This window comes from Plecotus auritus, assembly GCF_963455305.1.
Source record: "Plecotus auritus genome assembly, chromosome: 11".
Classification (NCBI taxonomy): Eukaryota; Metazoa; Chordata; class Mammalia; order Chiroptera; family Vespertilionidae; genus Plecotus; species Plecotus auritus.
The window spans coordinates 40133110-40155393 of record NC_137777.1 but is presented as its reverse complement, the minus strand read 5'-3'; the positions used below and the strand labels follow the sequence as shown (position 1 = coordinate 40155393).

The 22284-nt window shown below is 47.8% G+C and overlaps 1 protein-coding gene across 1 annotated transcript; it reads left to right on the top strand.

Annotated features, from left to right (window-relative positions):
* Positions 1-8507: 8507 nt before the first annotated feature.
* PRDM14 (PR/SET domain 14) lies at positions 8508-21568 on the top strand (the record flags this gene model as incomplete). Its single annotated transcript, XM_080646554.1, has 7 exons — positions 8508-9210; positions 9855-9908; positions 9995-10152; positions 11046-11316; positions 15467-15669; positions 19652-19753; positions 21341-21568. 7 exons carry the CDS (start codon positions 8508-8510, stop codon positions 21566-21568), a joined length of 1719 nt encoding a protein of 572 aa, XP_080502680.1.
* Positions 21569-22284: the final 716 nt, after the last annotated feature.

The following is a 22284-nucleotide window of genomic DNA, read 5'->3' as shown; positions in this document are numbered from 1 at the left end:
TCTTCCTTTTGTTAAGTTGTATGAGTTCCTTATATATTTTGGATATTAACCCCTTATCAGATGTATCATTGGCAAATATGTTTTCCCATACAGCGGGCTCTCTTTTTGTTTTGTTGATGGTTTCTTTTGCTAGGCAGAAGCTTTTTATTTTGATGTAGTCTCATTTATTTATTTTCTCCTTAGTTTCTCTTGCCCTAGATGTATCAGCAAACATATTGCTATGAGAGATGTCTGAGATTGTGCTGCCTATGGTTTCTTCTAGGATTTTTATGGTTTCACAACTTACATTTAAGTCTTTCTCTATTTTGAGTTTATTCTTGTATATGATGTAAGTTGGTGATCCAGTTTCTTTTTGTTTGTTTGTTTTTTTGCATGTATCTGTCCAATTTTCCCAAAGCCATTTGTTGAAGAGACTGTCTTTACTCCATTGTATGCTCTTGCCTCCTTTGTCAAATGTTAATTAATGCCAAGATTTTGGGTTCCATCCATGGTCAGGACACATACAAGAAGGAACCAATGAGCCTAGGCTGAGTAGCTCAGTTGGTTGGATCATTGTTCCATACACCAAAAGGTTAAGGGTTAAATTCCTGGTCGGGGAATATACCTAGGTCTTGGGTGGGGGCGCATATAGGAGGCAACCGATAAATATTTCTCTCTCATATCCCTTTGGCTCTCTAAAATTAATAAACATATACTTGGGTGAGGATTTTTTAAAAAGCATCCAATGAATGCATCAATAAGTAGAACAATAAAAAAAATAATAAGTAGAACAATAAATCAATGTTTCTCTCTCCCTCCCTCCTTTCTTATTCTCTCATCAATTAAAAAAAAGCATTCCTCCTAATATGCTGCTTTCCTTTAAAAAAAACTTTTCATGATCCAAGAGCAAAGGCTCCAACAGTACACTAAACAATACATTCTGTGTGGTTCCATTACAGAACAGGCAACTCACCTGTGGAGAAGGAAAACGCAGAACAGGGTGGTTCCATACAGGGATTACCTCGGAAGGGGCTTGGAGGACTTTCTGGGGTAATATGTTCTCTATTTTGATAGATAGTGGGGATACACTGATTTATGCAACTGTCAAAACTCATTGAACAATTAAGATATGTGCATTTTGCCCAGCCGGCGTGGCTCAGTGGATGAGTGTCGACCTATGAACCAGGAGGTCACAGTTCGATTCCTGGTCAGGGCATATGCCCAGGTTTCCGGCTCCATCCCCAATGGGGGGTGTGCATGAGGCAGCTGATCCATGTTTCTCTCTCACATCAATGTTTCTATCTCTCTGCTCCTTTCCTCTCTCTCTAAAAATCAATAAAAATATATGTGTTTAAAAGAACCGTAAACAAACATTGAACTTGAGTTAATGAAGTGAATGCTGAAATTATTTAGGCAAGTATACTAATGGCTATAGTAACTTCCTTTTCCCTTCAAAGACTTTGTTACTCCTTCAGTAAAGATTTGCAAGTAAGGATATAAGGATACTTATATCTTCACAACTGTCCTTTGCAAGACCTGGCCACTGCTGATTCTCCAACCTTTCTGGCTGTCTCCTCCACACCAGGCATCCTTCTGTGTTGTGACTCAGCTGGGCTCTGTCCAAACTGCCTTGGCACCAAATGTTCTGGAATACCATTTGCTCTCATCACCTATTTATTTATTTATTTATTTATTTATTTATTTATTTATTTATTTTCAGAGAGAGGAAGGGAGAGGGAGAGAGGAATAGAAACATCAATGATGAGAAACATTGATCGAGTGCCTCCTGCACACTCCCCCAGGGGTTTGAGCCTGCAACCGGGCATGTGCCCTGACCAGGAATCAAACCATGACCTGCTGGTTCATGGGTTGATGCTCAACCACTGTGCAACACGGGCCAGGCTCACCTCGTTGATTTTATACAGACCTTTCAGATCCTCTAGGACAGGGGAACCTCCCTGTCCTCCCATCCTAGATCAGGACATGCCTGCTCCTCTTCCCTTTCATTGTCACCACAGTTCTAGTCACACATTCATCAAGTAGTCCCACAAATATTTATCTTCCTCGTAACACTGTTATGGGGATGAGGGCTGGACAGGGCTGCTTTGCTCACAATTGTATTCCTTGTGTCTGGCTTGGTGCCCAGCACATCCATAGCTTAGGTGCTCAGGAAGTTTGTTGGGCAAATGACTGAAAGGCATATTAGAATAAGATCCCACTTCTCGCGTGAAAGATGGGCAGCTTTAAAGGATTGGCAATATTCAGTATTAGGTGAGGACATGAAGAAACAGGGCATTTGCACTCCTCGGGGGTGGAGGTATGAATTGGTATGGTTTGGACTAATTATCTAAATGTTCAATGTGGCCCTAGCTGGTTTGGCTCAGTGGATAGAGCGTTGGCCTGCGGACTGAAGGGTCCCGGGTTCGATTCCGGTCAAGGGCATGTACCTTGGTTGCGGGCACACCCCCAGTGGGAGGTGTGCAGGAGGCAGCTGATCGATGTTTCTCTCTCATCGATGTTTCTAGCTCTCTATCCCTCTCCCTTCCTCTCTGTAAAATATCAATAAAATATATTTTTTAAAAAAAATAAATAAATGTTCAATGTGGCTCTAGCTGGTTTGGCTCAGTGTGTCCACCTGCAGACTGAAAGGTCCTGGGTTCGATTCTGATCAAGGGCAAATGCCCGGGTTCTGGGCTTGGTCCCCAGTGCAGGAGGCAGCCAATGATGTTTCTATCTCCCTTTCTCTCTGAAATCAATAAAAATATTTTTAAAATAAATGTTCAATGTTGATACCTGTTGATCCAGCAATTTCACATCTAGGTCTTCATTCTATAGGCACAGCGACACAAATGAGTATCTATGCAGGCGTCCTCAAACTACGGCCCGCGGGCCACATGTGGCCCGCCGAGGACATTTATCCGGCCCGCCAGGTGCTGCTGCCTGTCCTGCTTAGCAGCTGACTCATCCCGGGCCCGCAGTGCGCATAGGAATTTGTTCATAGTTTCTTTTTTTTAAACTATAGTCCGGCCCTCCAACGGTCTGAGGGACAGTGAACTGGCCCCCTGTTTAAAAAGTTTGAGGACCCCTGAATAGGATGTCCCAAAAGCATGTATTATAGACACTTTAACAAATGATAGTTCAATTGATGTTTCTTTCTTTTCAGCTAGACCAGTGGTTGGCAAACCCATTAGTCAACAGAGCGGCAAACCTCGGCTCACGAGCCGCATGTGACTCGCGAGCCGCGGTTTGCCGACCACTGAGCCAGACTATGCTTTGAAAAAAGGAAATTCATCCTAAAATGCCACTGGAAGTTTGAAAACACAGTTGAAGTACAAACACTGCCTTTATAATGATTTTGGTGTCCCCCCAAAATGTGTACACACTTTAACAGTTGAAAACTCACTTAATTTTCACTCTTTTTCAGGTTTAACTGATTTGAAATAATGGGTGAAGTCAGACTAAGCTTTGAACAAAGAAAATTTATCCACTAGACTTTATTTTGGGGATGCATAAAAGATAAAGTTTACCATACAAGCCAGAAACAGTTAATGAATTGAGGGCACACAAATACCGAACGAAATGATTCTTGATGTTTGCAATTCCGTTGCTTCGCCTTCTGAGCAGTGCCTAGGCCAGAACAGTCATTGGTTTGAAAACATGCATTGTCACACACACAAAATTATTCATTTCTGTAGATTTTTTAAAATTTTGAAAACAAACTGTATATCAATAAACACTGACTTTATGCCCTAACCGGTTTGGCTCAGTGGATAGAGCGTCGGGCTGTGGACTCAAGGGTCCCAGGTTCGATTCCGGTCAGGGGCACGTACCTTGGTTGCGGGCACATCCCCAGTGGGAGGTGTGCAGGAGGCAGCTGATTGATGTTTCTCTCCCATTGATGTTTCTAACTCTCTATCCCTCTCCCTTCCTCTCTGTAAAAAATCAATAAAATATATTTAAAAAAAAATAAATAAACACTGACTTTATAATCATTCAAAATGTGTATACAACATTTTGGGGGGACTACCCTATATATAACAATGTTCCCAGAATTTGCTTGAAATGTTTGAAAACTGGCAACAACTTAAATTCCTTTCAAGAAGAGGCTGTACAACTTAGGGAAGTTCACTCATAAGATGAATTTCTGTACCACTCAGCCATAAGCAGGAATAAAGTTACTTTCAATGTACTGACAGGAATAATGACTAATAGTGAAAAAATAGTATGAAAGTATAAAGTATAGTCCCATTTTGTTTTGACACAGTGGATAGAGCGTCAGCCTGCGGACTGAAAGGTCCCAGGTTCGATTCCGGCCAAGGACACATGCCTGGGTTGTGGGCTCCATCCCCAGTAGGGGGCGTGCAGGAGGCAGCCGATCAATGATTTTCTCTCATCATTGATGTTTCTATCTCTTTATCCTCCCTTCTTCTCTGAAATCAATAAAAAATATGTTTTAAGAAAACAATTTAAAAGTATTATATACTACTGTAGCCCCGGCCTGTGCGGCTCAGTACGCTGAGCATTGTCCCATGCACCAAAGGTAGCCGGTTCAATCCTGGTCTGGGCACACACTCAGGTTGGGGATTCAATCCCTGGTGGGGGTACAGGATGGATGTTTCTGTCACTCTCCTCCCTTCCTCTTTCTCCAAAATCAATAAAAACATATTTTTTAAGAAAAGAAATAAACAAGTACCTGCAAAAAGAAAAAGGTGGGGGTAGGGAATAAACCAAACTGTTCATGGGTTTTACCTCCGGAGAGTAGGAATGAGCCATGGGCAGGGACTTGCATTTTTATTTTATCCATTTCTCCAAACTAGTTAAACAAGCAAGTTTGTAATTAAAACGTTTTAAATGTTTTGAACTCGGAATTATTTGCGGAACAAGACCCGAAGAGTGTCCAGCTTTCATGCCTGCGGGTGAGGCCTGGGGTTCCGAAGGGCGGTGGACGGAGGAGGGGCCGGCGGCGCGCCTCCGGGAGGAAGAGGGCAGCAGCACTCACTCTGCTTTTCCCGGGCGCGATCCTTCCTGGGGGCGCTCGGAGCCCCTCTGCACTTCATCCTGTAGACCCAAGAGCCGGCTAGAGGCACAGACGGGGGGAAGGGAAGCCCGGGCCCCGTCACCCCTCCTGTTGAGGAAATAATGCGCCGCTTCTCATCTGAGAGGCGCCTTGCACGCGGGACACGGATCTGGACGCGGGCAGCGCGGGCCCCCACGGATGGCGTCCGGGGAGGTGACCCGGCGGCGGCGGCAGGGATTCCGCGCCTCCCTCCTCCCGCTTCGCCGCGTCCGAGGCGAAGGCTGCCAGGTCCCGGCCCGTGGCCCCCGGAGGCGGCGCCCGCCCCGCAGTGGCCTCTCCAAGTCGGAGCCGCACAGGCGCCCCGCATCCGCAGCGTTGGGGCCTTGGGAGGCGTCCCGTAGCTGGAGGGATGTTCCTCCGACCTCGGTAACAGCCCGGGCCGGACAGGTGTGTGGCTTTGCGCCTCTGCCTTCGAGCCTTACAGTCCGGCCCGCAGGCAGGCAGCAGGCGCCCCATTTTCCAGAGGAAGCAGCGACCGCGTGGCGAAGAACCTGGCCAGGTCACCGGGCATGACCTGGGCTTCCCCACCCATTTGTTTCCAAGGGGGAATGGGAATGGGCCTAAGTGCTCCTTCCTTTCCGTCCGTGCCCGGCCGGGACAAGGTGAACGCGGCCTTTGAGCGCCCGGTAAGGGCCTGGCCCTTGCTTTTCCCCGGGGAACGCACCGGTGTGGCGGCGCGGGCGGCCGCTCCTAAGCGTTGAAAGTCCTATTTAAGAAGTAAAAGCCCGATCCGGCTGGAGTGGCTCGGGGACGGAGCGTGCCCTATGAACCAGGAGGTCAGGGCACCAGGCGGGTTGCGGGCTCAGCCCCAGTGTGGGGCGTGCAGGAGGCAGCCGACCCACGATTCTCTCACCATGGAAGTTTCTCTCCCTCCCTCCCTCCTTCCCTCTCCCTTCCTCTCTGAAATCCATAAAAAGAGTAGAAACCCGGAGCAGGGTCAACAGGCACCCGAAGCCTCGGGGCGTGACGAGCACCGCCAGGCCCCCACGAGGTACCAGGGACGAACGTCCACCTGGCCCTTCCTGGCGTTTGCAGCCGCCTCCTGCCAAACGCGGCGCTGGGAAACGAAGCCGAAGGCAGGGGCGCGACCCCGGCGGGAGTCCTGGCTCCGGTTCAGAGTCTGGGTGCCAAACGGGCTTAGCCAGGGACCCTGAGCGCCATGGCCCGGGCTTTCTGAGCCCCGAGCCCGCACGCGGGGCACGCGGCTGGCGGCGAGGCTCTCGGCCAGGTCCCGGCCAGGGTGCGGAGAGCTGGGGAGTGAGGAGCGCAACCCGGGGCTGAGGGCGAGTCCCGCGTTGGCCAATGGCTGCGGTGGGCGGGGACGAGACTGGCCTGAGGACCTGCGTGGGCCGCATCCCCTCCCCACCCTCGCCCTCTCACGGCCCGCGGCCCCGTCCGCCCGCCTCCCTCTTAAACCCGCCCGAAGCCTCCGGGTCCCGATCCCGCGCCGCCTCTCTGTGTCCTGGACGCGCCCGCCCGGTAGCGGCGCACTCGCAGGTGGGTGCGGGTCGGGTGCCGCGGCGGCGGCCCGGGGCGTCGTCTGCCGGGGCGGGTGGGGAGCGCAGGCAGTAGTCGCTGTTCGTTTTGGGGGGGTCGTGTTACACTCCTGGGCTTTTTTCCTTCAGCGGCTCTCAGACCCCAGTTTCAGGTCCTTGGGGCGAGGGGAGGCCAGGAGCGGAGCCCTAGGGGCGCAGGAGCGGGCCGATGCCTTCGTCCCGCTGACCTCTCCTCCTGACCCCGTGTTCTTTAATTTCTGAGTCACGACCCTGCTTGGTTTCCTGATTGGGCTCATTGATCCTGCCCTCAAGACCCGCCGGCCCTGGAGGACCTCCATGCTGCGGCCTTGGTGAACTTGTGTCCATTAAAACGCCATCCTGCGCGGGGCGGGGGGCGCGGGGCGGCGGCGGCGGCTGCTCTGGGGCTGGAGAGCCGGCGGCCCGCGACGCTTCGCCCTCCCACCCGGCCCGGCGCGGGGTTCACCTGCTCCCGAGGGGCAACCCCAGCTGGGGTGACCCGAGGGACTTGGGGCGAGTGGCGGGACTCGGTCCGCGCGGGAAACCCGGCGCCGGTTGCGGAGCTCGGGGGGAGCCGAAGGTGGCGCCTTCTCCGGGCAGCCAGACCGCCTGGGTCCGCGGGGTCGAACCCGGGTTCCGGGAGCGCATCCTTCGCGATGCCAGCGGGCCCTTGGCGCTGCCCTCTCTCGGGGACGCAGAGCGGCTGGAGTGCCGCTCGCCCCGACGCCCAGGGCGGTCTTGCGCTCGGCTCCGGGCCCAGCCCCGGCGTGGGACAGCCGGAGGCTCCCGACCCCGTGAAGAGTCTTGTTGGACCGGGAAGAGGGGGAGCGGGCACGTAAAACAGAGTTTGCTCGAGCCGGGTTTGGGGCCACACGGAGAGAGTGGTTTAAGGTGTGTTGGAGAGGAAGGCACCGGCCACACTCACCCAGAACTTGTAGTCGGGTCTGGCCGGATCCCAGGTTTTCGTTTTGCTTTTTAATATATATAATTGGTGTATATATTTACTTTTTTACTGATTTCAGAGAGGAAGGGAGAGAGAGAGAAACTGAAGCCTCAGTGATGAGAGAGAATCATCCATGCTGCCTCCCACCGGGGACGGAGCCCGCCAACCGGGCATGTGCCCTGCCCAGGAATCCACCCCTAACCTCCTGGTTTGTAGGTCGACGCTCAACCACTGAGCCACGCCGGCCGGCCGGGCCGTTGTTTCTGTTTTGTTTGTGGGGTGGGGCTTGCGGGATCGAATTAGGAGTATATCCGATTCCCTCCGACCCGGGGCTGGCTCTGGCGGTGGAGGTTCGGCGGGTGGAGGCTCTGGCGGTGAAGGCTCGGCGGGTGGAGGCTCTGGCGGTGGAGGCTCTGGCGGTGAAGGCTCGGCGGGTGGAGGCTCTGGCGGTGGAGGTTCGGCGGGTGGAGGCTCTGGCGGTGAAGGTTCGGCGGGTGGAGGCTCTGGCGGTGGAGGTTCGGCGGGTGGAGGCTCTGGCGGTGGAGGTTCGGCGGGTGGAGGCTCTGGCGGTGGAGGCTCGGCGGGTGGAGGCTCGGCGGGTGGAGGCTCTGGCGGTGAAGGTTCGGCGGGTGGAGGCTCTGGAGGTGGAGGTTCGGCGGGTGGAGGCTCTGGAGGTGGAGGTTCGGCGGGTGGAGGCTCTGGCGGTGAAGGCTCGGCGGGTGGAGGCTCTGGCGGTGGAGGTTCGGCGGGTGGAGGCTCTGGCGGTGGAGGTTCTGGCGGTGGAGGCTCTGGCGGTGGAGGCTCTGGCGGTGGAGGTTCTGGCGGTGGAGGCTCTGGCGGTGGAGGCTCTGGCGGTGGAGGTTCTGGCGGTGGAGGCTCTGGCGGTGGAGGCTCGGCGGGTGGAGGCTGGCGGGCAGGAGCCGGCCGGCACACCCGCGTCCTCCCTCCCTCACCGCCCTTGCTTCTCCGCAGACCCGCCGCGCTGTGGCCCGGGATGGCTCTGCGGTCGCCGGCTGAGGCCGGACCTCCGGACAAGGTGTGCTACCCGCCTGAGAGACTCCAGAGCAGCCCCCAACACCTGGCCCCCTACTACGCGCCCTTCGCACCCTATGGACCCCTTGGGAACAGCCTGACGGCCGCGGGGGAGGATTACCAGCCTTTCCCCGTCCCCACTGTGTCTGCGTCCCCGGCCGTGGCCCCCTTCGCCCTGCGGACCGCCCCTCCCTTGCTGAGCCCCGGCCTGGCCCTGCCGAGGGAGCCGCTCTACGAGCTGCCCTGGCCCGGCAAACTGGCACCATGGTACCCATTTCCCCCCTTAACCAAGGAGCTGCAGCACTTCGTGAACAGCGGCCGCGACTATGCTGGGGCCACCGGTGAAGACCCGGCCCACACTGGTGGTCGAGGCGACGGTGGCCAGTGTTATGGACCTGAGGTCTTCATGCCACCGCCGCCCCCTTTGGGTGCTTCCCTGTTCCCTGAGGGGCTGAAGACCTCCCAGTTACTACCTCACTTCCCCAGCAAGCGGTCTGAGGAGGACCCCAAACTCCTGAACCAGGAGAGGAAGTCGGCTCATCGCTACCACTTCACCCAGGAGGACCTGCACTTAGTCCTGTACGGATTCCTTCCCGGCCTGGAGCACTCGCCAGAGCGCCCGCACCATGCAGCTTCCGGCCTCCTGGTCCCCCCAGACAGCGCTGGTAAAGGCCGTCCACTTCTTCCCGGGGTTAGAATGGATGGATGGGTGGATGGGTGGATGGATGGATGGATGGATGGATGGATGGGGGAATAGAGTGGGGAGGGAGCACTTCAAGGTGAATATGAGTCTGGAAGAGGTGGGGAGCTGCATGTGAGGACTTCTATCAGGAATTCTATCAAAGGACAGAGCCTGGGAAGGCCAGGCTCAGTCTGAACTCTACTTGCTGAACTGTGTGGCTCCTGAGGTTGGTTGTAGTGAGAGCTAAGGGTGAGGAGAGAATGGTTCCTGCCCTTGGGCTTGTCCACTGGACTCAGATTCTACCAGGATGTGCCAGGGAGTTCCATGAGCACCTCGTGTAGGTCATGGAGTCCCAGCTCAGCATCCATCGACCTTGGCCTTAGTCAAAGGCAGCATTATTTCTGATTCTCAAGTTCTTTAAATTTGCAAATGGGGTTCGTTTCACAACCTTACAAGGGTTGTTTTGTGTCTCAAAGGAGAAATTGTATATGTAAAAGGAGCAGGAAAATATAAACATCAAACTCAGGAAAATGGTTACCTCTAGGGAGCACGGAGGGAAAGGCCTCATGAAAGGGTTTCATAATACTTTGCAATGAGAAAGAAGACGTTACCCCTGCCTTTTTCTAGGGTCTGAGTGTCTTCCTCAAGCTTTGGATCAGGACGCACTTCAACTGCCAGAAGGTAGGCAGGTCTCCTTGCTTGGGTTTCTTTCCTCAGTCTAATGCAGTGACTTTGCTCATCCACTTCTCTGTTTGGGGTTCCCCTAGGTCTCTGCCTCAGGCAGATGCTGTTTGGTGGAGTCCCACATTTTGGCGTGTTCTGCTATAGCCTCATTGCCAAAGGAGTCAGGTTTGGACCCTTTCAAGGTAAAGTGGTCAACGCCAGTGAAGTCAAGACCTACGGAGACAATTCTCTGATGTGGGAGGTAAATGTGTTTTTTTTTGTGGGGAGGTGGCTGCGGGAGGAACATCTTGGCCTGTGCCCCCCTGGGAGAGGGTACAAGGCAGTAATCTGCTAGCTGTGCTGCCTGCTTTTCAATATAGGGGGGGGGGGGGGGCTGATTCATAATCCATGACCTTGACCAATAACACCTGCAGAAATCCCAGGCGCCCTGTGGTGCCCTAAGTCATTTTAAACTGTGAACATGAGCCAGGGCATACACATTTGAAGAATTCATACATTGTGCTTAATTATAGACAAAAACAATTGCTTTAATAGGATCTAGTGATGCTGAGAAGATGCCAAGGGAAATAAACCCAAATTTAAAATGTTTTGTCACTTGCCTATGAAGTTAGCTAAAAACTGAGACTCCTGACTGTGTATGGGGGTTGCAGGCCAGACTGCAGTTTGTCAGAATATATTAGCTACCCACCCTTGACCCTGAATTTCTACTTCCAGTAATGTCCTCCAAGGAAGTAAGCTGAAATTCTGACTATGTGGAAGATGTTAATCACAGGTTGAGCCAGTGGAATTGCCAAGATCAGAGAAAGAAAGCATGGCTTCATTAATATGCATGAAAACTTGGTTGGGATAAGATACAAAACTAATTGGTTGTTTTGAAGCAGTAGAATTGAGCAGAACCTCCTCTTGTTTCCCTTACCTCTGCGTATGAAATTAACATATGCTCACTATAGAAATTTGGAAATCAAGAAAGATAAAGTAAGAATCTTTAAAAATGTCCCATCACCTACAGAGAAATCCTTAAGCTAATAAAGTTAATCATGCTTAATATAAATATAGTCAGTAGACTCCAGTGTGAGATTTGGATAATAAGTTTTTGACAGGTAAATTTCAAATTTCATGCCTTATATCTTTTAGATCTTTGAAGATGGTCGTTTGAGCCACTTTATAGATGGAAAAGGAAGTGCAGGGAACTGGATGTCCTACGTCAACTGTGCCCGGTTCCCCAAGGAGCAGAACCTGGTTGCAGTGCAATGTCAAGGGCAGATATTTTATGAGAGCTGCAAAGAGATCTCCCAGAACCAAGAGCTCCTTGTGTGGTATGGAGACTGCTATGAAAAGTTTTTGGACATTCCCGTGAGCCTTCAGGTGACGGAGCAGGGGAAGCAGGCACCTGGGCCCTCTGAAGGTGAGTGCACGCCTTTGCCTCGCCAGTGAGGCGCTCCTGGTGGAAGGACACCTTCCTGCAGCTTCTGGGCAGCTGGTGGAGCTCCCCTCCCCCCGAAGGCTCGCCCAAGACTAAACTGAGAGTGTCTCTAACCAGGGGGCATTACCCAGCTGGAGGACGAGGCCCTCATCTTCCCAAAGCTGCTGAAGCTGCTTCTATTCACAAGGATCCCTTTTCTTGTACCCCCTCACCCTCCACCCAGAGAAGACAATAAAAGTGAAATAAATGGACACGACCTCTGCCTTAGGCAAGCCAGTTTCTGAGTCCTGCCTGCTCAGGCTAACACAGCCTGGGAAGTCACTCCAGAGCAGTGTTTTCAGATGGTGGGGTGAGAAATCAATTCAGTGGTGGAGATGTGCATGAAAGGAAAAAAGAGAATAAGAATAAAGTAGGGTAGAAAATATTGATGTGAATCTCAAGTAAGAGCAAGCCTTGTTTGTGAAGTTGTTTCACAGGGATATGTGTGTGGGGGCTGGGTCTCAGAATATATTTCTTACTGTGGGGTCTCAATCAAGTTTGACAAGCATTGAGCTAGATTCACTGTTCGATTTTAATGTGACTACCTGGGCAGTCTTGGGGAGGAGCAGATTCTCATTCCTGCCTGGGACCTGAGATTCTGCATTTCTATCAAGCTGCCAAGGGATGCTGATGCTGCTGGCCTCTGGACCACATTTTAGTAGCAAGGAGCTGGAAGACCACCAACCCACTCTCTGGGAGTGAGCCTCTGGAATTTGCATTTAAAAAAGCTCTCAGAGTGAGCCTTGGGAATCACTGATCTTATAGGTGCGACCGGACAAGTGCAAATTACTGTAATGTGTGTGATCAGGTAGCAGACGACCTTATGTTAAAATAAGTGCCGTGAGTAGCAGGGAAAAGCCAATGGGAATAGCATTCATCACACACTGCACTGGTTGTCTACATGCCTGTCTTTGAGCTGGACAGTCCTTCAGGCCAGGGAGTAACCCTAGACCTTCGTATCCCCTGCTCCTGGAGCCACGTGTGGATTGAATGAAGGAGGAAGATGCTGACTCAATTGGGAAGAGTTGCTTAGGGATGAGAGGAAATTCGGGCCTGGGGGTGTGTGGAAGAGGGGGGTGTGTTAGGCAGGAAGAGAGAAGGCAGTCCAGGCTGGGGGATGGTGAAGCCAAAGTCAACCAACCACACGTTCTCCAGGGATTAGGAGGTGAATCATGGGAGGTATCTTTCCAGAGTCCAAGTAATGAGGGCCTGTCCGAATCGTTTGGGTGAACTATCGTCCTCCTACCCTAACGTGGGGGTGGGAGTGAAGTGGTGAGATCTCTAAAGTCCTGGGACTCAGAGTTGTCACATACTTAGCACTGCGTCACGCACGGCCTTTTGGTCATTTCCCAAAATATACCAATAGCTTTTACTTATTTTTTCAAACTTATCTTTATTGTTGAAAGTGTTAGAGATGTCTCCCTTTTACCAATTGCTTTTATGTAATTTTTTCTTTTTTTATTGTTTAAAGTATTACAAATAGTAGTACATACATCTCCTTTTTTTGTTCCAACTGACCTTCCCCCAGCCTCCCCTCCCCCCCCTCCCCCGCACAGCCCCTCATCCCCCTCCCAGTGTCTTGCGTCCATTGGTTATGCTTATATGCATGCATACAAGTCCTTCGGTTGATCTCTTACCCCCCTATTGCTTTTAAAACAAAAGTGAAAAATAGATTTGAGACAAATACATGCTTGATAACTCCCCAAATTTATTCATTCCCCTTTTTAAAAAATCCCTTAACCTGATGTATCGAGCAATTAAAATGTTCATAACTGTTGATGTCTCAGTAATGCTGTTCTGGAAATTTATCTTCAGGAAATAGTCCAAAAGGATTTTTTTTTTATCCACAAGGATTTTTGCTACGGCACCACCCGTAGTAGTGAAAAAGCACAATCTCAAGTGCTCAATAGTAGAATACTTAAATAAATGAAGACGTATTCACATGGAGTAATATGCAGATAGCAGAGATCACAGCATATAAGCAACAGGCATGAGGGTTTAATGGTAAGTGTGGGAAACCGAGCCTGCAGCTACTTCTGCTCCAGTTATGAACCAAATTCTCCGATGCTCCCGGCACTGTTAAAATGCTGTGTATTTTGGACAATGTGTTGGGGGGTGGATCTTGTAAAGGACTCCATTTGTTGGGAAGAATTATGGGAATTCATTTGTTTGCTGTTATGAATGTTTTGGACAGGTTTTCTTCAAGGCTTTTGGTGAGGATGGGTGACAACCTTTCTCTTAAGGTCGGTGGGGGTGTGGGGGGGTGTCCTGGACCCTATGTGGGCGGGTTATTTGAGTATGCAGCCTGCCGAGTGTGTGTTTTGGGGGCTGGAGGTGTGGAATGTGAAAACGACGCTTAATCCTTCCTCTTAATCCTTCCAAAATTTGGTGTGAATTGTGGTGGGGCAAGAAGCATGGGAATCAGGGTTGTGAAAGCCCTGGATGAGAAAGAGTAGCTGACCCAGCGGAGGGGAGGAAGAAGGAAAAGGGAATAGAATAAAATGAAGATAAATTTCCAAAGCCCTGAGTCTAATTAGTAAAGGTGGGTGTCATTTCTGCCTAAGTTGTTGTTCTCTTGCGAATACACTCTAATACCCATATTTTGCATTTTGGTGTGTTTTAGTGCTTTGATTGGTAAAGATCACTGGCCCCATCTTTAAGACCCCCTTTTCCCATCCCAGGAAGCAGGAAGGCCAGGTATTTCTGACCAGATTCTAGCTCTGAACAAAAACGGCTGCTGCAGCACGGGGGTTCTGAGAAGATTAGCACCTCAATGAAAGTGGTAGACTGGGCTGGGCGATGGATTGTCCTGGGGTTGGCGGCTGCCTTCCTGGTTATTTACTTAGCGAATGGTTTATTTCCTTAGTCACTTGTCGAACGTGCCTGGGATGCAGTTGTTAACTAACAAAGCCCCAGATGGATAGCTTCCCTGCTGTCCTGATCCTGAAAAGATTTCCATCTCCAGATTCTTGCATATACTCACTCCTGGCTCTTTTCTCCCTCCCTGGGGCCAGACAATGAGGTCTCAGGGGAGGCACTTGTCCTGGAATCCAGTGTCCTGACAGAGACCCCTGTAGGTGGCCCCTGTCCTCTCCCTTCCTCCCAACACGTAGACAACCCTCACCTGGCACCTCCTTTGCTAGAATCTGCAGCACTCTCTCTTTTTTTTTTTTTTAAATATATTTTTATTGATTTCAGAGAGGAAGGGAGAGGGAGAGAGAGATAGAAACATCAATGATGAGAGAGAATCATTGATCGGCTGCCTCTTGCATGACTCCCACTGGGGATCAAGCCCACAACCCGGGCATGTGCCCTCGACTGGAATCGAACCCAGGACCCTTCAGTCTGCAGGCTGACGCTCTATCCACTGAGCCAAACCAGCTAGCAGCAGCACCCTCTCTTAACTTCTCTCTCTCTCCTCCCTCTTCCATTGGTAACAACTTATCTTTCTCAGTCTTATCTATCACTTGGTGATAGTATCACTCATGATGGTAAGAACTCATTAAGTGTCAGAATTAAATTAACCATCATGAGAACTCTATGTGTTAGGGAAGGCAAGATACTGTCATCCCTCCTTTTTATGTGAAGATTCTAGCTCTGGAATCCTCCCCCAAAATTCAGAGAAGTGAACTATCAGCTAAGAGAGTGCCTAAGACTTTGTAAATGGGGTCAAGGGGAACGGAACAGCCTCGGGAGGCCTGGGACGTGAGCTCTGGTGTTCATCATTGTCCTGGGTGAACAGTTTTGAACTTGTAGCTCTGGCTGGTCTGAAAGGGACACAGGGTAGGCATGTTTTGGTTATATTATTAACCTTGTAACAAGTGCCAGTCAATGTAAGATTATGGTGTGAGGTATCTAAGAACCAAGTGATAAATCAGTGTTCCATCATGAAGGGAAGTGATATTAATGAAAACAAAATTATCTAAGTTGGTCATTGTCAAGGCACATGAGGGTTTATTATTTTATTATGTTTACTTTAGTATATGTTTAAAATTGCCAATAATAAGGGAAAGGCTTTACAAGCTGCCTTGGAGGAAGTAAGAATGAGGAAAGGTTGCTGACCAAGCCACCGCTCCTGTCCCGTGTTTGACAGAGTCTGCAGAAGGGTACAGATGTGACCGATGTGGAAAGGTGTTTACCTACAGATACTACAGAGACAAGCATCTCAAGTACACCCCCTGCGTGGACCAGGGCGACAGGAAATTCCCCTGCTCTCAGTGCAAAAGGTCTTTTGAGAAACGGGACCGGCTCCGAATCCATATCCTCCACGTTCATGAGAAGCACCGGCCTCACAAGGTGAGAACTTGGTTCTGTTAGCAAATGATCTCACCTATGGCCCAGACTGGCTTTCCGGGTCCCTCCCAGAACCCCGAACACACTGAAGGCCTCCTGGGTGCGATGCCTGCTGTCACTCTGGACCTGTGATTGAGAGGGAAGCAAAGAGAGATCATTATGTTTCAACTTGGTCATCCTTTAAAAATTTTACTTCCAATTTTTATTTCATTTTATTTTTTCCTTTTTGTTTTTTCCCTTTTCCAATTATTTTTTAACATAAAAATATAGTGCATGCTTGGTGAATACAATATGGAGAAAAAACAAGACGGAAGCCACCTGATAGGCGATGGCCCAAAGTTAAGACATCTTAGGTACAATTCTTTTCAATATGTGTTTGTATTTTTAATATACTTAGATCATACTGAAGATTATGAGGCTAATTTTCTGACCTAAGATATCACAAACTCATTTGTAAATATAATGGCTATATCTGTACACCAGATAGTTGCACCATGACTTATTTAACCAATCCCCTGTTTTGCGCATGTCTTGCCAATGATGATGCAGTGAACAATAGTACATAGAAGTAGTTATTTCTGTTATGCATTTATGATTATTTTTGTAATTGATTGATCCCCAGTGGGGGGGAGGGGTGGTGCAGGAGGCAACTGATAGATGATGTTCCTTTCTCATCCATGTTTCTATCTATCCCTCTCCCTTCCTCTCTCTCTAAAAATCAATACAAACATTTTTTTAAAAAAGAAAAAAGAAAGTGATGATTTGACCTTCAAAAGAGTTGTTTTTCTGGTAGACTAAAGGAATAATAACGTGTCATACTTGGTGTTCCCAAGGTTTCTTTCGTTATTTTCTCTTTGCAAGCTCTCCTTTATCATGACTATAAATATTGTTTAACATTGGGTTTCAAATCTGTAGCCAAGAATTCTGTTCAGAGCTCAAGAGGCACATATGTAGCTACTGTCCCAACATCTAACCTGAATTTCCCATGGCATTTTGCCCTCATGTTTGGAGTTTTGAGGTTTTTCCTGATTTTTATTGCTTAACATTTTTATTCTCTTTTAGTTTTCTATATTTCATTTACTTTAGCTTGAGTAGTACTTAACTTTTAAAATGATAAAGTATATTTAATTTCCATTGAAGCCCAAAAGAAAACATTTAATTTAACTTTAATAGAAGAAAAAGATCCAGTGAAGATAAATGATTTTTAACAAAAATAATGGGTTTCTAAAAGAGCAAAAAAAAATTGACAAAAATAATGGAAGATGTGGGTATACAACCAATAATGAAAACCCCCTGCATTACAATCCTCCTTCCAGCCTTTAAACCTAAATGCGCCCCCTTTTCAGATAATTTGTCAAGCAAACTTCAAGTGGGACATAGATTAAAAATGTCAGGAAACCCCTGTAGTCCAGGGGTGGGGAACGTCCAGCCTGAGGGCCATATAAGGCCCATTAAATAATTTGGTCTAACCCTGCCAAAGCTTTAGGGGCCAGTTAATTAAATGTTTGGCTAAATATAGCAGGCTAATTTTTTTAAAATATTTTTTTCTTGATTTCAGAGAGGAAGGGAGAGAGAGATAGAAACATCAATGATGAGTGAAAATAATTGATCGGCTGCCTCCTACATGCCCCCTACTGGGGATCGAGCCTGCAACCCAGGCATGTGCCCTTGACCAGAATCAAACCAGGGACCCTTCAGTTTGCAGGCCGATGCTCTATTCACTGAGCCAAACCAGCCAGAGCAAGCAGGCTAATTTTTAAGTTGATAATTTTGTACGGTCCACTTAATGATATTATAAATATCCAAATCACCCTTGGCAGAGAAAAGGTTCCCCACCCTTGCAGTATGGTCCATAACAATGAGGACCAAGAGTTCACACAAGTCCAGAATGTGGGTTCTAGCCTTCTGAAGTACCTGACCCAGGGAGACAGGGCTGGATTTTTTTTTTCCTTCATAAAGCATTGTTCTCTATAGTCCATAAATTGTGCAGATTTATACAAGGCTTTAACTTTACTTCCATCTTTGACTTCCTTGTAAACTTTTGTTTTTTGCCAGCATTTCTAATTTCAAGACACAAATTTAGTTTCTTAATTGTATAACTTGTATGATGACATTCACATTCTTCCTGGAGCTTATTCTGATTTGAACCAGTGATTTCTGGACCTGTGAACTGTCATTTGGATTTTTTTTTCTTAAGTGTATTTTATTGATTTTTTTTTACAGAGAGGAAGGGAGAGGGAAGAGAGAGTTAGAAACATCGATGAGAGAGAAACATCAATCAGCTGCCTCCTGCATACCTCCCACTAGGGATGTGCCCGCAACCAAGGTACATGCCCTTGACCCTTGAGTCCGCAGGCTGACGCTCTATTCACTGAGCCAAACCGGTTAGGGCTGGATTTTTTTTTTTTTAACACCTTCTTAAATTCTACTGATTCTTCTATTCCACTCTTCCTCTTCCTTGATTTCTTTTTTGTATCACTGGTGCATATCTTCAAGTAATTGAGTTAAAGGATATATAGTGAAAAGTTTTCTGAGTCCTTCTTTGTCTGAGGATATTTTATTCACATATCTCTTTCATGGTTTGCCTGGATACAGAATTATAGGTAGAAATAATTCTCCCTCAGAATATTCAAAGCATCACTCCATTTTCTTCTACCATTTGGAGCCAATCTGGTTCTTTTTTTTTTTTTTTTAATTTGTTTTACTTACTTATTTACTTTTGTTAATCCTCATCCAAGGATATTTTTCCCATTGATTTCTTTAGAGAGAATGGAAAGGAGGGGGAGAGACAAGAGAAACATCAATGTGAGAGAAACACATTGATTGGTTGCCTCCACCGGCATGTGATGGGGATCGAGCCTGCAACCGAGGTATGCACCCCTGACCAGAATCAAACATGAGACCCTTCAGTCCACGGGCCAACGCTCTATCCACTGAGCAAACTGGCCAGGGCACCAATCTGGTTCTTGTTTCTTTGTAAATAACCACTTTTCTTTGTGGAAATTTTGCTTTATCTTTGGAGTTCTGAAATTTTAATAGAATGTGTCAAAATTAGATGTGTTTTTTCTTTCTCTTGCTTTGCACACAGTGGAATACAAGGTACTTTTTCCATCTGAAGGCACAAATCCTAAGCTCAAAGGAATGATCTTGTTCTTTCTTTGGTTATTATCTGTCTTCTAGGCCTTTGTTCTCTCCTGGAACTCCTTTTGGCCAGGTGTTAAGTTCAATCTACCTCCCTATGCTTAACTTAATTTTTTTTTTGCTTAGCTTTCTCATAAAGTTCCCTAATCTTATTTTCCAAATCATGTATTTAGTCTTCAGCAGTCAGCTGGGTCTATTCAGTTATTTGGTACTTTTTTGTTGTTGTTTTCAATTTCCAAGAACAGTTTCTTTTTCTAATCACTTCTCTTTTATAATTTGTTCCGTTTGCAATATTATCTCAAACATCTGATTTTTTTTTTTGCTTCAGTAACAAATAATATATGCCCATTATTTAAATTTCAAGCACTACAGAAAAATTAGTGTATTAAGCATATAGTAGGCACTCCATAAATACTTGTTGCATTGGTTGCACAGTGATTGCCCTGAAAGGAAAACAGAGTAGGTATTTTGCCCTTGAGGAAAATCAGGGAACAAAGATTCTGAGTTTAACTGACACACTGGTCACACAGCGGCATGTTGACAGGGCAGGACTAATTCAGGCCTCTGTTAGACACCAGGATCCTATTAAATTCCCTCATTTCACACCTGAAGAAACTGACATCCAAAGATGTTAGATGACATTAGCACCGGGCAGGCTCTGGACCAGAGTCTATGCTGCGGGATTCCTCCGTGTGGTTCCAGGAGGTCTATACCACCAACAGACCTCGGCCTGGGCCTGCTTGATTCTCTGATAGCACACAAAATAAATACAGTAGTAAACATCATGGGGAAATGAACTTGTTAGGGGAAGACGTGATTCCAACTCTATTCTTTTTTGCCTTAGTGTTCTACATGTGGGAAATCTTTCTCTCAGTCTTCCAGCCTAAACAAGCACATGAGAGTTCACTCTGGAGACAGACCCTACCAGTGTGTGTACTGTACCAAGGTAGGTGGAACCTCCTTGTAAGGGATCTGCCTTGAGCTCTGTTTGGGTGTCCATGGATAGGAACTTGAAGCATAAAGCCTGGCTTACCTAACCCTATTTCTACCCCCAAATATGCTCACATTTGCTTGTGATGGTCAGATACAATGACCTACTGCCAAATTGGCATTCATGGCTTGTGTGATGAGGAAATACACCCTAGATTACACCGTAGACTCCCATTACTTAATCTGGTGAAGACTGGCCATGTCTGAGTGTCTGTGCAAGGACAGCTTATACACCTTACTGAGCAGTAATCCAACCCTATGTATGCCCAGACACCCCATTGTTCAGTGCTTCTCTCCCAGCCCTTGGAATCTGAGGTCACCAGTTTAAACTGGTGTTTTATATTACGGTCAGTGGACCCAAAAAGCAAAGTCATTACATTTCTAATACACTACCTGAGAGTGACAAAGGTCAGAGCATAGCATTGACCTGAATGATGGGTTGGTTATAAATAAGGAGAAGAAAAGAAGTGGCCAAGAAAAGATAATGTAAAAACAGCAAATGCTTGGGACTCTATAATGTTAGTCACTCTGCAAAACAGTGAAGCAGTTTCTTTACCCTGCAGTTGCTTATACGTTCACACAAAAACCTGTGCACAAATGTTTGTAGCAGCTTATTGCATAACAGCCCCAGCCCAGATGTCCTTCTGGGGGGTAAGGGATGAGACTGACTGTGGTACATCCACACCATGGAATGCACTCAGCAATAAAAGGGGCATGGGCTGTATACACAGCAGCCTGGCTGAATCACCAGAGAACTATGCCAAGTGAGGAAAACCAATAACCCAAAGGTTGCATCCTTACAATTCTGTGTATATAACATTCTGAGATGATGAAATTATAGAAATGGAGGATAGATGAGTGGTTGCCACTGCTTACAAAAGAAACGGGAGTGGGAGAGAGTAGGTGTGTCTACAAAAGGGCAACATGAAGGATCTTAATGATGAGAATGTTCGTTATCTTAACTGTCAACATCAATAGCCGGGTTGTGATATTATATTTTGTAAGATGTAACCCTTGGGAAACTGGGTAAAGGGCACACAGAATCTCTATTATTTCTTCTGAGTCCATGTGAATCTACAAGAAGAAACCAATATGAAACTGACTTATGCAAAGACCTTGGCCAGTACTAGCTGCTCCTTCTGTAGTGCAGGTTATCTTGGAGTGGGGTCCTAGGACCCCCCCTTCCCCATCAGAATTGCTGGTTTAAATGCAGGTTCCTTCTTACCCCCAAGGAGTGTACTTACTGGGCACATTCTCCGGGCTAGGGCTGTCAATCTGCATTTTTAACGACCCCAGGTGATCTTAGGCACTGGAAAGCCACCGTTTGAATAGCCAGGGCTACTCGGAACCAGTCAGGAGGACACATGGATCATGTCCTTTTCTATTAAGGCTACTCTTGCTGGCCGAGGGTGCTACCACGGGTTCATCAACTGGAGAACGAAGGGGTGGCCTAAGCGATAGTAACCAGGAAAGGAAACGCGTCGTTTCACTCATCTTCCAGCTGATGGAAGTTTGCTCTCCCTTCTGCTTTCTGTCCTGGCAGAAGTTCACTGCCTCCAGCATCCTCCGCACACATATCAGGCAGCACTCGGGGGAGAAGCCCTTCAAATGCAAACACTGTGGCAAATCGTTCGCGTCCCACGCCGCCCACGACAGCCACGTCCGCCGCTCACACAAGGAGGGCCAGGGCTGCTCCTGCGGCAGCTGCGGGAAAACCTTCCCAGATCAAGACGCCCTGTGCTCCCACATGAAGCTTCATGAAGACTCCTAGCCCTCAGACAGCTTGGGGACCAGGGGGAAACTAAGGACTCGGGTTCTGTCTTTATTTTTCTTGTGTATGTGTGTGTTGTGTGAACAAAGGATGCTTCTACTGAAAAATGGGACTGACCGATTAGCTGCAATGACCAGATTTATCAACTGGTTTTAATAGCTTTTGAAGAAATGTTTTCCGTCATTTCCAATAAGAATGAAATTTTGGTGAATTTACTGATAAGTAGTGAAAGCTGGCTGTTAATAGTTCTTGGGCATTATGGAAAAGAAAAAAACCCTGAGAGAGGAGTGGCCACATTGAATTTCTGGGGTGAAAGAGAAACCTTTCCCTGGGCCCCCAATTATGATATGTCTGTGGCCGTCACCTGTTAAGTTTCTTCCTAGAATAAATTCTTTTCAAATTCACTCAAGCCAGAGCATCATTAGTATTCTAACTAAGTGTTCAGACATGAGTTGATCTCCCATCTTTAGTTGGATTAGTTCTAAACCCTCAGTTCTCACTTCTCCCCCATCTCATGACAAATGCCTGTTAATTTGGCTAGACCAGCACAGAATTACTTGGAGGACAGGGAAGTTACTTATTCACCCCACCATCTGTGTGTGATCTTTACCAATAGGGGAAGACAAATTATTACCAAAACAAAGAAAGGTTAACAATTTTGCAATAAAATGAAAAATAAGTAAGTGTATTTATATTCTATTTTTAAGACTGATTTT